This window comes from Plectrocnemia conspersa, unplaced genomic scaffold, assembly GCF_051122295.1.
Source record: "Plectrocnemia conspersa isolate PC_06_02 unplaced genomic scaffold, ASM5112229v1 ptg000012l, whole genome shotgun sequence".
Taxonomy (NCBI): domain Eukaryota; kingdom Metazoa; phylum Arthropoda; class Insecta; order Trichoptera; family Polycentropodidae; genus Plectrocnemia; species Plectrocnemia conspersa.
In genome coordinates this window covers 13,999,907-14,023,686 of record NW_028277176.1, presented here as the reverse complement: position 1 = coordinate 14,023,686, position 23,780 = coordinate 13,999,907, and the positions used below count along the sequence as shown (strand labels likewise).

The 23,780-nt window shown below is 31.0% G+C and overlaps 1 protein-coding gene across 1 annotated transcript in view; it reads right to left on the bottom strand.

Annotated features, from left to right (window-relative positions):
- Positions 1–23,780, bottom strand: part of hh (hedgehog signaling protein) — a 55,795-nt gene that overhangs the window by 1,053 nt on the left and 30,962 nt on the right. The window contains exon 2 of the mRNA XM_088199996.1: positions 12,053–12,317. Within this exon, the coding sequence (XP_088056122.1) occupies positions 12,053–12,317 (265 nt within the window). The remainder of the gene's footprint in view (positions 1–12,052; positions 12,318–23,780) is intronic.

Sequence of the window (23,780 nt, the reverse complement as noted above, 5' to 3'; positions counted from 1 at the left end):
GCCTCCGAATCTCGACGGAGTCTATCGTTTATAATGTTCACGCCTTTTATGACTGTCCATATTTTTCCCCATCAAATTGAACGACACATTATACACCGCTTCTTGCTTCGGAAAGACACTGATACGTTTGCGATTGTTGATTTTTGCGTCGTTCTAGAGTTTCAGTCAGACGCAGAAAAAAAGCTCATTATTTTCGCTTTGCGGTATTGTGTTACAAAGGACAATTAAAATACGCAGACGTATAAAAAAATGGTATTCATGAATGTTCCAATATAATTTCATGAAAGAATTATGTTGCCTAAATTGTACCATTACGTAAAACATATTTTGCACATCGACTCGCTTGCATGAATGACAAAATAAAAAGGTTCTTATCGATATTAAAACATGAATCAAAAATGCATCATTGGGATTCCGATGAATTTATAGATCTTCTGATAAATCTCACGGATGCTATTGGTCCACAGAAAGCTTTCGAAAGGGGCGTGACTGCATGCGCTTCTGAAGAGGTATATGTTATTACATCATATAAATATATATATATTTTTTTTCAGGTATATAAAAATATAAAATAAAACAAGTCGGAAAAGAGTTAAAAATTCAATAAACGTGTGCGTGGAGGCAGTATTAAAGAGGTTGTAGGCAATAAATCGCGTTCGGAAGGAGGCGAGACGCCCGAAGGTTACGGCTGATCGATTGCGCCTTTTATTGGCTGCTAACGCTCTCCCGATAGTCGTTTATGGACCTCGAGTGGGATGTGATTCCGCAATGAGCTTGGATCGGAAGTCAGTTGTATGCGCGAGCTTTTCAGAGAGCTTTTATACATATTTGCTAAAAAAAAAAATAGATCGATTGGCCAATTATCTTTTTATAGTATAGGATTGTAATATATAATATATAATTTATGAAAAGTCATGCGATTTAAATTTAAATCGCCATAAAGCTTAGACATTTACAATTAAAGCGATAAAATCCTTCTATTCATTACGCTGAGCAATAAACTACATTAATATCAATAAATATCATGCCTATTTGTGTAGCGAATTATAGGTACTAGTATTTCAACAGTAATTCAATTCGATGTTGATGTTATTTTCCAAGGTGCTTGGCTTTGTTATGAGGAATGCATTTCACTTTGAAAATCAGTCAGTTACTCGTGTCCTCTATGACACTTTGGTTTAGAGCATTCTTGAATCTGTATCTATATTTTAAAATCCCCGAATATTCAAATAAAAAGGTTCTTAAGATGCCTTTATAAGAGTATATTTGGTTATTATCCGTTCTTGTGTCCCAGCGCTTTCATTTTAGGAAAGTGAGGTACCGTCGACAATCAAACTATTTGGAAACTATTTTTCCGACTCTTCCAAGGGGGAGGGGGTGGAGAGAGGGGACAAATTTTTGTTAAAAAATATATATAAAATGCCACTTTTGTCATGAGGTCCGAATATCATTTGTATAAATAATGAAGAGACACATTTTTTTGCATTTTACTTGTACATCATTATTTATCTCCTATCTCTATCAACAGTACGATAGACCAGACGTATATGTATGTACATGGCTGATTAAAGCTCAAAGATTTGTGTTCGTATCCCCATACGGACTCCAGTGTTTTTTTTTAATTTTTGCTTAATGTCTGGGAGATTGAAATTAGTAATTATTTTATAACTAAAATTGCAGATTAGGTTTTTATAGATTCTCCTAATCTCACGGATGAATATCGTAATGAAAAAGTAAAATAAAACATAACTATGTCTATTGATTGTGAGCCGTAATAATAGTTAATAATTAATAAAATAGATTGCAATAATTCACAGAATTAGATTTCCGTCAAGTGCCTCACTACTTACTTAGTAGTTAATAAATATGTAATGTTGCAATTGTAGATATACCACAAATAATCAAATATTGTTCCAGAAAATTATGCAAATTAATAAAAGTATATTTGCTTACTAATTATTTGTATTATTTATATTTTGTATACAAAATGATTTAGTGTGAGAGATGTTCATATTATATATTTATTTGTATTTAAATACGATAATAAAAATAAATATTTGATACACACAGTTGTGGATTAAAATATTTATTGAATTACCTGAATCAATATTAAACAATTTATAAAATAGTCGCATGGAAAGAATATTATAGTGAAGTAAGTTTAAAAATGTGAAAATTTCTCATAGTAAATACTCGAGTGCAGCAAAATTAATTATCGCCGCATTCCTCGCGAAGCTTTCAAAGCTCTTTTTTTACGATCATGCATTATGGAAAGTCACGGGAGGCACTGGAATGACCACCACATGATCGTTTGGCGAGTTATACCTCCGAGCGGTTTCTCAACCCGCCGACATGGCAAAAGGCGCGAACATAGCATGCGTTTGACCTCCGAAACGCACCACAAAACGGCATTTATATTCACACACGCATACATTTCCAAATATTGCCCTTACACGCGAGAGAAAGAGACGATATCTCGGGGTCCGAAGATAAATAATGCGAAGGTGTGTCGTTTACGGTAGGTATCGTAATAAAACGAAGCCTTTTATCTTAACGTATTTATGGCATGTCCTCTACGAAAGACGTTTTATATTTGTCGTTCATTTATTTACGCCGAGATAGCGACGGCCATGGGAACCACCGGGAAGCTGCGCGCGAGAGAGACGAGAACCGAAAGGAAAATTAATTCATTCCGGCCGGGCGGCGAAGGCCAGCGATGGACAACCGTCAGGTGGCGAATCTGTATTTTATGCACTATAAGATATCATAATATTATATATTAGTTTGTTTGTGTTAATGTGTGTGTTAAAGTACATTTTTCGGTCTGTATTTTGGTATCATCTTTGCTTATATTAGTAATTTGAATTTAAGATGGAATTAAGGAAAATAAAATATTTTTTTGTATGAGTTAAAAACGGGTAGTAAAACAGTAGAAACCTCGCATTAACTAAATAATGATTTGTGTGTGAGTTTTTTTAAGATCGCACTGTGAAATGATGGTTCTAAAAAATCGTGCTAGAGAGCCTTCAATATTTACCAATTGAAGGCTTTTGAATCATAATCAGGTACATCAATTCAAAAGCTTGCACAAAATTTATGCGTTAGAAATCCAAAAGTTGCGGATCAATCAAAATATATTAATATATAAAAAAAACAAATGGGTGACGCACGAGCTAAAAAAATCAGCGCTTCTGTTACGATATAAAAACGATCGTATGTGGCATGAAAAGTATTGTTTTTACGTCAATAAAAGCGGTATTCATAATGGTTGGATAAAAATCAAGCCTTAAAGTATATCGTGAAACTGAAGAACCCACGTCTGGTTCTTTCATTGATCAATCGAAAAGGTCTCATTCTCTTGCACGAAAATTCGGGACCCCATATCGCAGGATAGACCCTCCAAAAATGAAACGAGTTTAGCTATGAAATATTGATTTATCCACACTTTTTTTTCAAGACAACTCCCTAGCAGAAAACATGTTTAATAAATGATAAGATTTTCATTTAGAGATTTTGTCATTCTAATAATTTTGATTAAGCAAATTAATTATTAAATAAAAAAATATGTTTGTATTTGTAAAAATTCATAGTGACCTTAATAAATATGTCAGTATTTTTCAACAAATTGTCTCGAATTAATTTATCTTTAACTACAATTGTTTATTTACATTCTTTAGTTTAAAAAAAATATTTTTAACAACAAATGTAATATTCTCTCATTTCAATAGAAAAAGATCATCACAATGAAGAATATTCATAGTTAAATATATTTTAAATAGTATACTGAAAAATAAATCATGAAAATAATACCAACAACGTTTTATAAGCAAGACGAACATAAAAAAGGATTGATCTTCCAATTTATCGAATAAAACGCTCAATATCGATAAATTTATAATTTTCAAAGTATAGCAAATTTAATAATACATTTTTATGCTATTTTATGTAATCTGTATATTAGTTTAATACAGTGAAATCTCAGTATAGCGAAGCTCACAGAATTGAAGAAAAAATTCGTTATATTGAACGTAAGGAAGATGATATATTTATTTTTATTTTTAAATACCATATCACAACAGCATCAAAATAATCTCTTAAAATATTGAAAGATTATTTTTTACTGTAATGAACACAATAAAATTTGCTAAAAAAATGTTTTATAAAAAAAGTTTGTGGGTCGGAGAAACACCTTGAATGTCACTTGTGAACACAACTGAATTCAGAGAAATATTGTATCAAGTTGTAACGGAATTCTTAAATTCAGATCAAAATATTTCGTTATACTGAGAAAGGAAAACATTTTGTATGAAAGTTTTTTGGGGACGTTATACTGGGATTCGTTATACTGGGAATTTCGTTATTTCGGTATTCGTTACAAAGAGATTTCACTGTAATTACATTTGTTTTTATATAATTTTGTTGTATCTAATACATTACACCTAAATTATTGTAAACCTTTGATAATAAACAAGCTTAATAATCATTTTTATGAACTGATCAAGTTCTACGAAAAATATTTTTGTGCATTAATAATATTATTTATTGTTTTTTTATCATCTTGACGCATTGGAGTTACATGTAAATCCATGATAGTAATATTTAATTTAAATAAAAAGTGTGAATTCTAATCACAAAGATAATCTACGTCTCAAATACATGTCAAGGATATATGAACAATTTTCAAGAATAGTGGAAGGCTTGAAAAATTAATTATGTGTAAGGATTTCTCATTATATTTTACGTGAAATATGTTTTATAAAGATAATTAAAAATACTATTCACAAGCGAATAAAATATGTTAATTCACATATTTTATTTATTAATGATTATGATTTTTTTACATGATTAAATTAAAAGTCCCTTTCTGCATTTTAAAAGAAATTCTCGCTACTCGACCACTTTTGCTTTTTAATATTGAAATATTGTAATACATATATTAATTTTCAAAAAATTTTGTTTAGAACCAAGTATACTTATACCAAAAAAGGTTATCGAGGTTAATTTCGTTGGGGTTCGGCGTTGCATGGGGGAGAGGTTATAGATTTTTTTACGACGTTCTCGGTTGGTCAGCACTGACCGCCAGGTAAACACACGCGTGCTTCGGTTTCTTTCGTTGTATCGTTGTACCACCGAAAGAATGCCCGTCCAAGAGGAAGATGGCCGTGGTGGGAATGGATATGACCAATGTGACTGTCGGCAGAGCCTCCACCATTTTCGTGCTGCGGTAATGGCAGCGCCTTTTGGAAGGAAACGGACGACGAAACGAATAAAAAAATACATATCGGTATTATAGTGGGGGCAACTATAAAAATGCTATTCGGAATTTTTATATACGATATACAGCGGCGATATGTTTGTATGGGTATATCTATGCACGTATGTATTATAGATATATCTATAGTGGATTACGTGAAATACTGAACGATGCGTCCGGTTGGACTTTCTCTTCGATGAAGAGTCTCTATTGCTATTATTATTATTGATCTTTATTGAAATGAAATCATACAATAGAATTGAAGCAATACTGCTAAAAAAATAAAAATAAAAATGTCTCTATATTACATAATTAAAATTCATATAATATGCATCATGGAGAACGTAGCGATTTAATATTTAATACGCCGATTTATTGAATTGTAAATAAATAATTCATAAGTCGCTGTATAGAATATTTATTATCTCACGTAATTTTTAAAGTTCATTTCTAATCAACATAAATAAATATGATGCAATTTAAGTGCTATTTAAAAAAAGATGATTTTTTAATTAGAGATACATTTTGTACGAATTACTTATTAGTGCTACTTTGCTTCAAAAGAGCAATTAATATTTCACAGATTTTTTAATAACAATTATATTAATCAAAATATGCTTTATTTAAATAAATCATCATTTGCCAACAATTTACCAATAAATGAATCCATTGCTTATTAAAAAACTATATTTTTAGTGGCTGTAAAGACGTCCAAGTTTTATTATTTTTTGCACTTTCATTGAAATAGATTTAGGTTTGAAAAGCAAATGGACGTTTCGCAACTGTCAAATTGCGTTTCATAGACATTTTAGAGCAGCATATAATTTCACCAGCGTCTATCAGTTAAAATAATTTTAACACAAACGGAGCCACATCAAAAAAATACACTCTGTTCCTTTGTTTAATAATGATTATTGTAAAGTATTTCATAGAAAGTGGGTGCTTTTGCAGGCAATGTTCCACTCCTATTATTTATTTAAGTATGAATAAAAAAGGTAAAAGAATCTTATACCTGAAATGCATACATCGCAAACAACTAGTTTAGTTCGGATTCGTTATTTGATGTCAGTTTTTAATTTTTTTTTAAATATATCGTTGATATGATGTTTTCCAGATTTGAGCCCCCAAAAATTTGTCCCCCCTCTTGTCAGGCCCTAATATAAGGAATGAGGCAAAATTTCAAATCCTAATTAGATTAGTTTTACAACAGTAATTAGTGAAGTATGAGGTCTCGTCATCGGATGTTTAATGCTTAATTTTCTATGGATGATTACAATTTTCCTACAGTATTATTCTGCTGTAATATTTCCATTTGGTTATTAAAACGATCGATAAATAATTTCACCAGAATATCACTTATTTTTGGAGTATGTTTTGTAGCTTCTTTGCTGTCTAACCATTGCCTTCTGGTTATAGTAGAGAATCCATTCCAAATAATTCGCTTAAATAATGATTTTCAGAACTAATAAAGAACTTGCTGTTTTGGTACTCAATTGCTTATTTTTTCACTTTAACCAGGAATACAGATATCATGAAACTGTTCCGAACAGTTTTTTTTGATTAGCTCTAACAGTGTTTTTCAATATTTTTTTTCTACAGCAAATTCAATTTCAATGTTAATATAGCCATTACATTTTATTTTTTTTTATAGTTTTTTGACTAACAATACCCTCACGATATCCCAAATTGATAATTCTCGTAGCCTGTGCCGCATAATGTGTTTCAATTTGAACTAGTACAATTTTTTTTCGTCAACACCATGATGCAAAAAAGAAAAATAAATAAAAAACACAGCACTTCTCGGGAAATTAACATAAAATTCCAATCACATTTCGTTTTCTAAAGAGTAGAAATTAGCTACTCGGTGTAAAGTAATCTAAAATCTAAGTTATGATTATAAGTTACAATCTTAGAAATCCTTAAGAAATTCGGTAATAAATTTTGACACAATCTAAAATAAAATCTAAATTTTCTATGGATAACATAAAGCTTTACATATTATTAGTATTTTTTATATTCGAATTTCTTTTCAACCTTGTCAGCCTAAATATTTTCCCTGGTGTGTTCTATAGGGTCAAAATCAATACGTAAAGAAGATTATCTTTGAGATAAAATAATAAATTAATATTTTAGTTTTCATAATTAAAGAAAATATTTCAGGCAATTTCAATATTGTGGAAAGCTTTTAATACGATCTGGCACAACGAATTAATATATGAACTATTTAAATTTAAAACCTCCAATTAACCTCCTAATCTTCTGATGTGACATGACAGCCGTTAGCTAAATAAATAAGCACAATCAACAACTACTAAGTAGTGTGACATCAGATTGAAAGCAATGACATTTATTTTATTAATTATAAAATATAAGTACAGCATACACTTAATAAATGTCACTCAATTTATTCATTACAATATTTATCCATGAGATTGGGGAAATCTAGAAAGACTCAATCAATTATATATTAATCACTAATTCAAATCTCCCAAACACACAGGAAAGTCCATATGAGATTCGAACTCGTGCCTTATAGGCATTAGTCACTATCGTGATGGTTTTATTTTACAGAAAAAAAATTAAAATCAGCCAACTCGAAACTAAAGTAATACTATATCAACTGCCTATATTTTCCTAAATTAACTAATACATTTATTAAATATGTAATTAAACTTTGATTTAAATAGTTAGCCGCCATTACGGGCCAAAGTCGATGTATGCTATTTTAAAGAAAGAACTACATAATGACGTATCACTAATAACAGTATTTTTGTAACATTAAAATGATCAAGTCCAGTGATTAAGATAGAACTTAACTACTGTAAGCTTAGTTATCAGATTACTTTACAGTTTTTATGAAGATATTATTTTTTATTTTCTCTGAACGAAGTGCAATAAATGTAATTTATCATTTGTATAATACATATCTAGATTAGAAAAATATCTACGACTTAGATCTGCTATTAGATTCTAATCTACTGTACCCATATAGTCAGTTATCGATGCAAAATTAAGAATGCTTATATGCTACAGAAAAACAAACTAAAAATTGGCACACAGGCGTTTATAGCGGCGCGGTCGAAATTGCAAACGGTCAAATTCAAAGGTTATTATCGCGATCACCTCGGGCGCATCACGCCGTCTCGGTCACCGCCAAGAAGAACAAGAAGACGATACGACGAAGAAGAAGTAGGCGTCCGCCGTGGCCCACGCGGGGCAAACCGCGCCGCGTTACGAGCTCGTAAAAATATATTGAAAATGTTAATAGCCGACGGTTTACTTTCGCTGGCTACGAACGGCCAGCCGACAAGTTTTTTTGTTCTGTTTTGTTCTTATTATTCTCGGCGTTGTTCTTCATGCGTCGGTCGGAAAACGCGCAGTCGGCAAAACAAAGAAACCAGTCGCCGAATCGGACGAACGCGAAATCGGCTAGTGGCCGGTGCGGCGGGGCTCGGCCCTCCCAGCTCTCCCGGTGGTCCCGGGGAAGAAGGCGGCGCTGCGGCCCCACCCGCCCAATGGCGTAGCAGCGCGAAGAAACCGCACTCCTACTCTTATACCGATCTCACTATGCCAATTTGAAGAAAATGTTATAGATCTGCGGTAGATTGAAGTAATGATGATTTTAAAAAATTGGAAAATAATCAGATTTTTTAAAAATCTGATGAAAATTGTTCAAACTAGAATCTGGTTGGAGTTGAAAAATATGAAAATGAATATGAAGAATATGCATGTAATAAATTTAATCTAAAAATTGGCAGAATTCCTGGCAGAAAATTCAAATTAAAAAAATTTTTCCTAATCAAATGAAAGTGTAATACTTAAAGAAATTATATTGTTGATTCATACATTTCAATACCAGCATGATAGAGCACTATTATAGCCGGTGACTAATATCTGAAAGACCTGAGTTCGAATTCCATATGAACCCTAGTTTTACAATTTTAATCATGTCTTGGAGATTGGAATTATTGATTACTATATAAATATAATTACAACCAATAATCATATTTTATGTTTTTTTAGATTTATGAAAATCATGATGAATTTTTAAAATAAAATCTAGTTAAAAATAATACAATATGTCATTAATATACAGACTTCAGTCTAATGTCTCAAAACTTACTATAGTATTTTTTATTGTGTTTACCCCGTTGTAGCGTATTGGGCTAACGGCTGTCATGTTGCAATGAAGGAGTTTAATAAATAAATATTTATTGACCAGAAAAACGTTTTGATTGCTGTTTCGTATTATTAAATGCTTAATAACAAAAAGGCTTATCCACACGTCCGTAAATCACGGACTTCAGCGGTATAAAAAAAAGCGAAAAATTCCCACTTGGGTTGGTCTAAGCACAAGTTTTGTTGGACATGTCCCAAATAAATCAGTCGTTTAATTGACACTAGTCATTTAATAAACTTTAAAATAAAATAGCGTAATAATGAAAATAAAAGCAGCTGTATGAAATAATAAAACACTAAATACTAGTTAAAGAAATAATTTTTTTCATTTGAAATATTTTTACTTTTTGTGGAAATAATGTTTTTTTTTGTTGTTGTATACAACAGAATTACTGTAGCACAACTGTTTTTTGTATTTAATATTCAAGTTCATGATAATTAATATTTTTTGTTAGATAGGTTGTTCCAAATAGCATTTGTTCCGTTCAAATCAATTTTCCCCATTGAAATGTCTTAACCCTTTATGTGCTAGGTGCAGATAAATTAACAAATCGCTTTTAATCCACGCTCAATAAAAAAAAATAAGTGCTAAATAAATTTTAATAAAAGGTCACGTAATTAGTCAATTACACAGTAAAAAAATAAAATAAAATATTTCTGAAGGTGAATATAGATGCAGTATAGAATGAATATAAACATATAAAAAAATCTTTAATTTATTTTTACTGTTTACGTGACTTTTCATGAAAATTAATTCAGCACTTCAAGAGTAAATTTGTTCTGGGCCCCCAAAAAAACTGCAAAACCACAGGAGTTTTCGATAAAGTCCTGTACAACGAAGTCATGTCAGTGTTTCATCTGCTTTTTCAGTGTTTCTGAAATGAGTTTGTCACATATTTCCTGTAAAACTTCCGTGTGCTGCTGTGACTGTAGCTTATTTAGCTCTTCCGTTGTCAATTCATCAGAATGCTTCTCGATGAGCTCTTTGATGTCACTTTCATTAATGTTTAGCCGAGTCTTTTTATGCTCGTATCTCGAGACTGAATTTATTGAAAAATAAATGCTTGGATCTCGAAATACTCGATTGAATTTGCAACAGAACAATAGACGAGTTGTACAAGTCATGGTGCACCTTATTTTTAAATTTCTATGGTATTTGGAGATCGGAATCGATCAGCACAAATTAGGTTTTCTTAGATTTTCCTAATCTCGCGGATGAATATGGCGATGAATGATTAAAATAAAATCGAGCTAAGACGTGCAGTAAAAATCACCAATAATTAGCTACTTCAGCTCATATATATATATTTATATAAATATAAAAAATGACAGATCCGCCTTGTCATGAAATACTTTTAATAACTCGTAACATATAATTTATAGACTAATTCTAGAAGGCGTTAAAGAAGTATATAAATTATATTTTGATTATAAACAATATAAAATAATGATAGATTTTAACAGATCTAAAACTATAGTTAGTTTTAGAACTTTGATTAGGTCAAGTTAGGTTTGATTCGTTTGAATTAAATTTGTGTTTGAACAGCAAATGATTGTTTTGGAACTGGCAAATTAAGTTACAACGATAGTTTAGAGCAACATAAGATTTGTCTCGCTTATTAGTTAAAATATTTTGGCTATTAGAAATACATATATCTACCGGTGAAAATGTATTTGAATATGATTTCACTGATACTCCAGTGAAAATATAACTTTACTGGTGATACATATTTTTTTTTAAATTTAAAAATTTATAATAAAATAAATAACGAACTTTATCATTTTTGAAACTTATTCCTTAAGTCAGATACTGTTTAATCTCAAAATTTGACACTAGCACACAAATCGGTTCCATCTCGTTCCACGGTCACGCCGAGCTCTCTCGACCGCCGAGACCGTGCGAAAGTGGAGTCGCCGATGCGGCAGACCACATCCCGGAAGGAGTCCCTTTCTCCGTGAGACACACACACCATATAGGCAGTACATGCTCACACAAGAAGGCCCGCTGTTCAAATATTAATTTACACGACACGGCCGCAACGGGTCTCGTTGGCCTTATTGCGTCCGTCCGACGTTATACAGACAGCATTCCATCAAACGGACCGGTACGGCGCTCCCGGGCCCACAGGGTGTACCAGAACGAACTGCCTCGCCGATTTTTTACTCTACCCCTCTCTGTCTGCCCGAGAGAGATTTTTAGTAGATTCGTATCCCGTCGCGGCGATCTCTCGTATATATACACACACATACCGACGAAGAGCAATCCGATATCGTTGCCAGGTACGTCCGACGCCACGATCGATATTCAGATACGCTAGTATCATAATATCGCGTGCGTGTAGGTATACGCTAACAATGAAAGGTGTAAGCCGATTTCGTTAATGGGAGACGCTTTACACATGTAATCCGGATCGGGGTGTTTCTGTGCAAGTAGATCTTGCGACTTTAAATAAATTATTAATGCAAATCAAATCTCTCATATGAAATAAAAGCTGAATCAAATTTATTTTTATGATAGATCTTCAAGCATGTGTGATATGCAAAAATGGTTACACAAATTATCAGGAGATTATGGGAGATTCCACACTACACCTTTTATCTAAAATTCGCATCTCTCACCTGACTTGACGCTGCAGTGTATATGCGCTCTAGTCTCGTAGTACACCCAGTCGAAGCCCGCCTCGACGGCCAACCTGGCGAGCATGCCGTATTTGGATTTGTCCCTGTCCGAAGTTGTCACGTCGACGGCTCTGCCCTCGTAGTGCAGCTCGGACTCCCTCTGCATATGCCTCTCTTCCTCCCAGCCTTCCGTAACCCTCAACCGAACACCCGGCCACTGGTTCATAACCGAAATAGCCAACGTATTCAGCTTCTCTTTACATCTCTGAAAAATAGAAAATTAAACAAATCAGTACACATCTTTCCAATTCGCATATGAACTGCTTCATTACCGATTTAAAGTTGTTAATAAGTAACCAGTGATGTCATTTTGGTGGTAAGGCAGGTGGAAGCATTTGCCTCCCATTGAATTTGCCCAGAAAAATGCATAAATATTATGAATATTGATTAAATATAAAACATAGTCTACGAAGCATGAAGTTATGGCTATTTGAATTATAATGCACCATTGAGTATTTATTCACTTCAATATAGATACAGTGGCGTAGCTATGGTGGGGCGGAGGGGGCGGGCCGCCCCGGGCGGCACTTGCTTGGGGGCGGCATATTCGCGATGGGATCGTCTAGTGTGGTTCTTAACCCTGAATACTTATTTGAACTTATTGGAAACAAAAAACATTTCTAAAATTGATCAACATTTAACATTTTTTATTATACATTTTCTGTTGCAACGTCTCAGGCGTTAGCCCAATGCATTACAATGGGTTATTACGCCAGACTAAAATCAAAGTCTGTGAATCAATGACAACACTCGATAGATGTCACTCGATTTTATTTGAATTATTCATCAAGACACTCATCCGTGAGATTAGGAAAATCTTGGGAAACCTAATCAGTGTTGATTATAATTATATAATAATCGTTAATTCGAATCTTGCAGACACGATAAAAAACACGAAGTTAAAGTAAACTTATACAATAGATCCGACGCTCAAAATAATAGACAAAATAGCTTTTTGTGTTTGATAAATTATACTAAATTGAGATGAGCTTTGACAACTGTATTGATGTTTTAGACAACTTTTCACTATAGTTTGATAGCTTTGATATTTAAATCATAACTCATTGCGCATTAGAGATTTTTTCGCGTTTGTTCCAAAAGGTGAGCCCGTTGGACATGTTACAGGTAAACCGATTTGGCACGCAGCGGGGGCGGCAACCGAGGGGTCCGCGAGCCACAATTCGAGAGGTGTTGCGTGGATAATAAGAAGCGGCCGTGGAGCACCAGGTATTAGATAGAGGGGATAGACGAGAGAAGGCCATAACGGAAACGACGCATGAACAATGGGCCGCGTAACGAATCATCATGGCATTCCATAACGAAAAATGTTTCCATACGCACATAATGTAATTGTCAAAGCTGTGTAAATATTGATGGAGGTAAAACGTATAAACACGTAAGGGCCAAAACGCCTAAATGCAACTGTCAAAGAGCGTATCGTCACGCTCGATTTCCATTGTCACACGCACCGGGCGCAACATGTACTGTTTCCAAGACAGAATCCGATTTGAATAATTTATCGTTCACGTTTCAATCCGTGTCAATATCGACCTTTATTTGGGCGTTTTGCTAACAGCAGAAAATGCTGATCAATATGAAGTCAGATCTATACATTATATACTTATTTATAAGAAATTTAATAGACGCTTTAAAATACTGGAAATTTTACTTACCCTAATCCGAGAGAAAATATGATTGTTTTGTTATAAATTTCAATCTTCCTGATAGACTTGTACATACGCAGAGTGCTACAGACTTTTCTGAATTATATATCTGTCTGTTTCTAGTTTATCTTGCTTATTTAATATTGAAAGTATGAATCACAATGACATTGAAAGTCGCTCGAGTGAATTAACCAGGAACTCGGCTTAAGCCAAGTGGTCCACTCTATTAAAATTGCATGTGTGCAAAAAACCCAAAACCAACAATATATAATACATTCATTGTGCGTCAGATCCGTTTGGGAAGCAGCGACGCGTATAAAAGGTAAAATTATTGAAGTCAAAAACATGCAAACAAATAACCGCAACACAATAGCAACAAATATTGCTTGTTTACAGATTGAAAAGAAAGTGTGAATGCGCCTCTCCGGATCGTTCAATTGTCGTGTAGCGCCCCTTGTGCCCGTGTAATATTATTGTGCCTAATATAAAAGGTGGACTTTTACAATAGTAAATTTGCGCGAAAAGGTTTCGCCCTCGCGACATGAATGACCGTAAATTCCTCGCGCACTTTATGCATATTTTATAGTTATTGTAGATGCATAAAACTGATGTGACGAATTGCGTACCAGACCGTCTCACTTCTGCGAACACAATTGAAAAATTAAAAAATCAAGAGCGTGAACTTTTAGTTGTGTCACTAGTAGATATGTTTTTTCAATGACGCTAATGGTGACGACTTGAGTGTGACTATTTTTATTTTTAAAAAAGGTAGCAAAAAAGAAACAAAAAATATTATTAAATTTTGAAAAAGAAACAAAAAAATATAACAAAATTGACAATTGAATAAAAAATCCACAAAAACTGAATAATATATAAAAAAATTATAAAATAAACGAATAAAATTTAATAATAGAAAAGTGTAAAAATAAATTATTAAAACATATTAATACAAAAATGTAATAAAATAAATGAAAGCAATAAAACGTTGAGAACTACTGTTTTTTTACAATTGACCATAAATGCAATATATAATAAAATAATAATAAATAAAAAGCAACAGAAATTCATAAGACTAACTCACTCCCATGTGCGTATCAAATAAACAAATGTGTATAAATTAATTCGCTACTCAAAGGGTTAAAATCAATTATATTATATTCGTATAAATATATTTTTTTTATTTACTTCTTAATTTGTTTGCTGCCATAGAAAGCTATGTGTTGTAAAAATAAGTATAAGAGTAGAGAAGTCGTTTATTTCTCTATTGATAGTTCGACTTGAAATATAGTTTCTATTAATTTTCTACTTAGTTTATAAGGTTTAAAATAATCAATATGAAATTTTTGTCAAATTTTACTTCACTAAAATACAAATAATATAGAATGTATGAGAAATTAACGTAATTATTGACAATTGAGTTGAATTTAATATCGATAGCACATGTTAGTTAAAATATGACAAATATATAAATTAAGAGTTTCTAGATAGTGATTAAATATATAATATATATGTACTTTTAGTTAATTTTTTTTGCAGCAATAAAACTGGTCAATATTTTTAATGGAACGTAAAGAACGAAAATTTATTTCTTGCCAAAAATATATTTTTATTTTGGTTTAGCTGTGGAATTGTAAGTATAAAAAACATGTTTTTTTATCTTTCATTATTTTTATTAAAACATTTCATATAAAAACATCTTAAGCTTTAAGTTTTATCAGTAATTATAACTGAGAATTATTTATTTGATATAAATTGATGTACACAAAAAAAACCTGTTTCTATAATAATAATAATCCACAATAGAGTAGAGCAATACATAATCGTATTGTTCCCCCAAAAATCATCTTTATTGATTAATTTTCTATATTTTTTAATATTTATAATATAAATATGAATCACTTAATCATATTCAGTAGACATTATCCGTTATATTAAAATAAAGGGCGATGGTAAAACGTGTTATAAGCATCGGATTTCTCGAATTAGACTTTTTTATAAATCACGCCACACGCGCATCCTCTCAGGTAATGCAGCATCCACAAATGAACGTGGAGCTCGACTTCTTCAGAGAGTTGCCTGCTTAATTTATGGCTAATGGATCGGAGGAGGGGCGTGTTTGTGTTTTTTTTTTGTATTCATTGGCCGCATCGCATTCTCGGAATTTCGAAATTATCTCCGCCAATATTTTATTATGTGTGCATGAATTTACTGTGAATATTGCCGCTAATAAATGACAAAGTATAAACACGGTCCATAAAAGCGTAAATTACACCGCCGACCTTGTCGCTCGTGTGTTCTATATTTTTATTTTCGTGAGAATCGCGCAAGAAAATATATACGACGTTTTTCAATGCAAGACAATGACGACGTGTATGGACAACGACCGGTGCTTAATGTTTGCAAAAGGGGACTCATTGTTCTTATTGATAGTGGACAATAGGATGAACTTCGGGGGTGGGCGACTTTGAGACTTGTTCACACGCTCTTGAAAACGTCATTGAGGGCGTAAAAAGCAGTTTCTCTTTCTGGAATGTAGGATAATAACGCTAGAATTGAATCGCATGATTTAAAAAAAATATATTTTTATAAAAATAATTGTAATTAAAAGCAACAAATAATTTGATAAAAGAAATAAAAAAATCTTATAGGTGTGTATCATTATTATATATTTTATAAATTTAGAGTGTAAAAATGTATGAATCGCATAAAAGAACTTATATTTTTCATTGTTCTTATGAAGAGATAAGAAGTTAAATAATCGTCATTAATTTTATATTATATTAAAAACACATTTAAAAAAGTTACAGTAAAAAATCGGTAGTACAGTAAAATATTTCTTTCTATTAAAATAGATACAGGTAAAATATTTGTATTTATAGGAAGATTAATATATCGTACAGATTTTGAATTCCCGTTGAAATTTAATTAAATATATTTTGCCACTATTCTTACAACGTTTATTCCTACTGTTGTAGGATAAGTAGTAGTGTGCGTTACCGTTATATTATAGTTAAAAATCATCAATTATGAAAGTGAAGTATTTCCAAACAAGGTGCACACTCGTCGATCGCAAGCCAGATAAAAATATCCAATTATTTCACGTTATTGTTATGACAATGGCGTTTTTGGAAGCTTTTCCCTTTTTCGGTGACCGAGAGTAATCGGATGCCGCCGTGAAGGTGCGCCTGAGCGTGAAAAGTCTATTGAGCACGAAAATAGTTTTCATTCGAAAAATCAACGAGCTGTGTAAAAGCCAATGAGGATTACAACCCCCATCTATATTCACGGCAAAAAAAGAAAACAATTTAATTTGTCTTTACACGCGGTCAGATTTACCGCAGCATTGAAAATCACCGATCGACCGGAAAATCACTTTAGGTAGCAATGTAGTTTAATGCTTTACATTTTCACATTCGTGCAACACGTACGAATCAGTAAAGATGCGGTTTATACTATAAATATGCAAAATCAAAGTGCTATCTACATTGTACGGGTTTGCCGCTTCCCCGCTCGTCGATATCTCTCCACTCTGCATATGACATTTTCAACATTTCGCCTTGATTTGTGCCGTAAAACATGTATTTAATAATATTCAGTGATTTATATGCTAATTGATCATATAAAAAATATGTTAATTAGTTATTTATACTAATTAGATCAAACAGACGTTGATAGATTATTAAATTCAACATATAAAATAAATTGACAATTGATAAATGGTGATAGAGTGAGAGATTAATGCAGCTTAATAAATTCACAGACGTAATACGATAAATAAATAATTAAAATGTGACGGTTTGACATTTAAAAATATATCTGATTAGGCAATGCATTTCGATAAAAACTAGTATAATTAAATTAAAAAAATAATCCATATCGATCTATTAAAGACAACTATACGCGCATCTTCACATGATTCCATTCGAATCTATAGAACCAGTTTTGTCTGGGCGACATTCGATTGATTTCCAACAATTCCCCAAATATTTTTTTGCTTTTGTATGTTCAAAGAAGACCCTTTTTCCAGCGGCGCCGACCAGGAATATTCTATATCGCAAGCAAACACACACACATGCCGATGGACGTTATTGATGGTATATTTGACTTTTCGGCTGTGTTTCCTTTCAGCGAGCGTCAAACAGTCTCACGCCGGGTACAATAGACCCACGGCCTAGTTAGTTCAAATAAACCGCAATATTTCACTTCTTTTTTCTATTCCGGCGGCGGCGTATGCCCAAAAGGACACACGTGTGTGTTCCACGACCGGGGGTCCGGCGCTATTGTCGGACGCGCCTCTTATTGCCTATAAACATACCAATATATCTTGAATAGTTAATGCCTATAAAAGAGGCCAATATGAGAAGATAAGAAGGCGTTCTGACGTTTGATCTATTTGAAAATCAATCACATTCTCGTTATCGCCCCCGAGAGTAATTTTTCAATCTAGCTACTTAATATTATTCATACCGATTTCATTGATTACGCCCATTCAGATATAACAATACTAGTATAAAAAAATTAAACATAAACCCGACTCTCTAAGATACACATTTAAAGTATATATAATTTCGTGCAAAATTAAATCATTTTTAATAATAGTATCTAAAATCTATCGCTGTGTATTTTATTTATAGACGTGTGATTATCAATTTTATTTTATTACAGAATTCCCGTGACGGAAAATGATTATGTAGTAGCATCAGTATATATTTTGATACAATAAAAAGAAACTCTTGAAAATAAGTTTAAAAACATAAATAAATAGAGTTGCTAGTTAGGATTTTTCTATTAAAGTAGCATATCAGAGTATTTATATTAAAATGCGTATAAACTGTTCTAAAATGTATAATATTTAAAAAACGCACATTGAATCAACAGTTATTTGATTTGATCATTAAAATTTAATCTGACATGACTTAAACAATAATGATTTTATATGTGTACCATGTGCATTTGTGTAATATAATCAGAAAGTTACTCAGAGGATTAAAAAATAGTTGTGCTGTATGTTTAATAAACATAATATGCTTTCTATAGATATGTTTTTTTTTTCTTTATTTTATTTATATATATATATATATATATATATATATATATATATATATATATATATATATATATATATATATATATATATATATATATATATATATATATATATATTTTTAAGAGAACATCATTTAAAAAAAAAAAAATTAGTAATCGATCAAACATAAGCTGAACTCATTAGAACCTACGCTTATTTATAAAATATAGTATAAGACTCTAACGCTGATAACCTAAGAACTAAGCTTATTTTTTATTCTTTTAAGTATTTCTAGAGATTTTTTTTTGTTATATTAGAATTCTTAAAACTAAAACAAATAATGAATCAATCAATATTTACATAACTATCATTTAAATACTCTATTAAAAATACAGTTGAACTAGAAATTTAAATGCTTCATATCTTAAAGCAACGCGTAAAAATATCGTTTTTATAAATATATACTGAATGAATCAATAATTTTATTTGGAAAAATTACTGTAAGTATTATACATACATATATTTTTATATATATTCCATATGAACTAAATTCATTAGAACCTACATTAATTTAGAAATATATTATAAGACATATTATTATAGTAACACTAAGAACTAATATTGTTTTTTGAATTATATTTAGCATTTTTAGATGACATGTTTTTACTTGAAGGGCATTATCAATATCTTAAAATAAAAACAAATATCTTAAAAACCGCTGAATGAATTTTCGCACTGTCTATAAAACTGTGACTTGATCCAATTTATTCAAAAGCATTTCCAAAAAAATATTCAGATCATCTGAATTTCATATAAACATATTATTTAAATACACGTATTTTTTACATTAGAGGTTCATATTATTTGTGATATGTTTCGTTAATTAAATTTAAAAAAAAGCGATTCAACTGTTCAACGACATAGTCATTTAGTATCGATTAATTCATCTCTAGTTTGTGTCGATTTACCCACTATATCGTACACTTTGAGAGCCGCTGCGTTTAGGTGTTTGTAGTTTAGACACGAAAAATGGCACCTTTTGTCGGCGCGCGGACGCCCATTGGTGCGCCGCCCCCGCGCCCCGCCCACCGTCGCAGCCTCTTTCATCCGAGCCGACTCATCAATGGCCTCCCCAAAGCACCGCATACACGCTCGTTTACGGGTTAACCTTATTACTTATTATTATTATTATTATCGTCATCATCATCACCGCATTATCACATGACACGACAAAAATTATCATATTGATGCGAATATGCAAATATTTTATGCATTAAAAATACAGTGCCTGTTCATCGAATTTTAATTTAAAACTACAAATACAGTTTCCCTAACACAAATTATTATAATTTGATAATAATTTATCATAATATATTCATCACTCTCAAGTCGATTAATCGCTTTGTTCCCGTCGTTAATCGTTAATGATCGGCTTGTACTTAACGATACAACAGCGAGATTTGCGATCGTTAAGCTAAACGCAGCAGCGCAAGGAGGGGCTTCTGTCGGAAAATTGACTCATAATAAAAGTGTCAAAATAATTTACATAATAATGCGATGTATCATTGAGTACCTCGTTATATGTTTAATACGGGTTCAAATTGATTATTATTCATCGCAGAGAAAAAAAGTAGTCTGCGGTCGCAGAAAGACTAGACGTTGTTCGTTGAGGTGGCGCCGGTTGCCAACAGTTGGTTTACCAATCATAAATATTAATATCGAAAGATAAAAATGTAAATATATTCTGACCAATTTTTAGGACAACCTATGTGCAATAATAATATATACAATATAGCAAATAAATTTCGAAAGTAAACTATAATATTCAATTCAAATATTAAACTAATATAATTTTTGAAAGTACAAAAATAAATAGTGGTGATTTTTAAAATATGCACAAACGAATTTTCATTGCCACTTAGAATACATTATATCGCATAAATAGCATTTTACTATATATATATGTATACTAGGGATTCTGAAGTCTCGAGTTTTTTCGATTCCCGGGACTCGAGACCCAAATTTTTTAAGTCCCGGGAATTCCCGGGACTCGAGACTTTGATTATTTTTCGTATAATCACGAAAAAAATATGTTAAAAAATTAACTTAATATTATTAACTTTAATTAACTTATTATTATTAACTTTAATTAATTTATTATTATTAACTTTAATTATTTGTGTTATAGGTACGATAGGTGAAAATTTATTTAAGCAATTTAAAAACATTTTATTCGATATTTATTTAAATTTAATTTATTACAATTTTTTTAATCGAAATATTTATATCAATATTAAGTTAAAACCTTTACTTTTGTAAGGAAAAATATGTTTTTAAAAACACCAAGGCGTTTAATGATGAATCACATAGCCTGTTCCTTGTTTTTGTGGCAAATATTCCAGATGTAGAAAAAACTCTCTCGCTTTCTGTAGATGTTGGCTTAATTGTAAGCAATGATTTGAATAAAAGCTCTAGATTCGGAGTTCGCTTGATAGTTGAATCTAATATCTGAAACTCCTTTTTTAAGTTGAATTTTTTATTTCTAGTCGTTGAAATATTTTGGTGGTTCGTGCGACAGAGTTGTGTTGATTTCAAATATATTTTTTAAAAGGAAATTAACAATAATTTCGGAAGTTAATAAAGTGGCATCTCGACGACTTAGAGCTTCAACTGCCAGTTTTATATGAGTGAGTCCTTCACAAATATTTTCCAATACGTGAATGTTCGATTAATTACAAATTTGGCCGATGCCAAGATCAATTAATGATTTTCTAATGCAATTTCGTAACTTTCAAAATCTCGAGATCATGGGTAATAAGGAATTCCACCTTGTCTTCATATCGAGACATAAATTAAGCTCGACATCAAATTCGCTCTTTACATATTTTTGTAAAATTGCACTTCGGAAAGTCTCGAGTCCCGGGCTATTAATTTTTAAATTCCCGGGACTCGAGACAGCAAAAAATCTTTGAATTCTCGGGAATAAATTCCCGGGTTGTCTCGACACAGAATCCCTAATGTATACTAAAAAAACACAGGCTAATTAAATTACATAGCAATCTTAGCACAGGCGGGAATTTTTAAATTACTAAGTCCCAGACATATGTTATTTTTCTCCTATTTTTTATTTTACTATTACTATGACTATTCTCGCTTAGTTGTTGCTGGTATTAAAGAAGGTTCTATGTTACGATTGGTGTTTAAACTATTAACAGTTTAGTCAGCTTAATAAATATTAAATTTGTTCCCAATCATTTTTTTATATAAATATTATCTACAAAATATTCTTAATAAGAAATTTAGCTTACCTAATTATAAAAAATAGTATCTAATTAAAAAAAGCAAAGGCACATATATTTTTAGTTTTCTAAATATTTGCAAAATATTGCTCTACTAATACTAAAATTTATGCTATTGTGTTATTTTAGTATTGCAATTATAAAATTAAGCCAAAATTTTATATGGTAAAATATCTCATATTTATTTAAAAAATACTACTGAAAAATAAATTGCCAGGCGAATCATTTTTTTTACTGCAAATCGTAATTTTCTATGACGGAAATTATAAAAATATTTTAAATTCAATAATATTTTATACATTTATATAAAGGTTTTATTAATAATTTAATTTAAAATATTTTGTGCGTATAAATCAAACCTAAGGGTGAAATTTTAAATATAGTATTATAATACTTATTTGAAAGATGCTTCTTAATTTAAAGAGTAACTAACTGTGTATCCATATAATTTGAGAAAATAGATATTATCATAATTTAAAAAATAACATAAACGTTGCACGCATTGTTTTAAACACTCATAACTATTAAGCCAACATCAACATCTACAATCATATTTCGAACACCAGATCTATAAAAATTTTCCTTAATTTTTCTTATGACTTAATTACTATTTTAATTAATTCGCAAACTCATTGTTTAAAAAAAACAGCGAAAGCAATCAAGTCAAAGATAAGAACCAATTTAAAATTAAGAACCTTAAATTTGTTGTTATTGCAATAAATTAGTTATATTTAATAAATTATCTCATTTGCATAGTTTTTTATATACCTGTGATTTAATTTATTTATTGAAAATAATTTTTTCATACTTATTTAATTTTTTAGAGACTATTTGGTTATAGTATTTGATATTCGAATCATGTATGAAGTGGTGATTTAGAGTCTAGACTTTAGAGTTACCTTTTTAGCAAAAAATTCTAACAGCTATAAATATTTATATAATGTGATTCATAATGAAACGAAAAGAACACTGAATATAAAGCGACAAAGTTTGTATATTTTAATAATTGATCCGATAAAAATGCAGTGAAATCAGCAAAAAACAGAAAATTCTCATATTTTAAATCGTGCTAATTGCTCTATATGTAAAAATTTAGAATCCAAAGCTAATTTATAAGCATAAAAATATATAGTAAAGTACGTTAATTGAACACTAAAATTACAATCCATATAAAATGTATCACACATATATTTTAAATATTCTAGTTAAATAATAATGATATTAAAGAAAAATTTTCAATTATTAAAAAAGCTCTGATAATTTAAGTTAATAAATAAATTATTTTCATGACAATATTGATTTTATGCATTAACCTTAAGTAATTTTTAACATAAAATCTATCTTCACATACTAAATTAGAAAAAAAACCATAAGTGTAACGCTTAGATTATTTTTTAACTACCCGCATAAATTACTCCTTACAAAAACTTAAAGCTACCGGAAGAACTGGACTAACTACGTGGAATTCATAATCAAAATACTATTTTTTATTAGATTTTTTGATCATAAAGAGTGCTTTTCCCTTATTTGTTCTTATTCACTTATAAGTATAAACATAAAATTTCAACCATGTATAATTTATTAATAAAGTTCTAAAGTCATGGTTTATATGTTTAAAATATTAAATAGTTCAGTAAAAACAATAAGCGGCTCTTGAATCGACGGTTTAGTTTTTACGA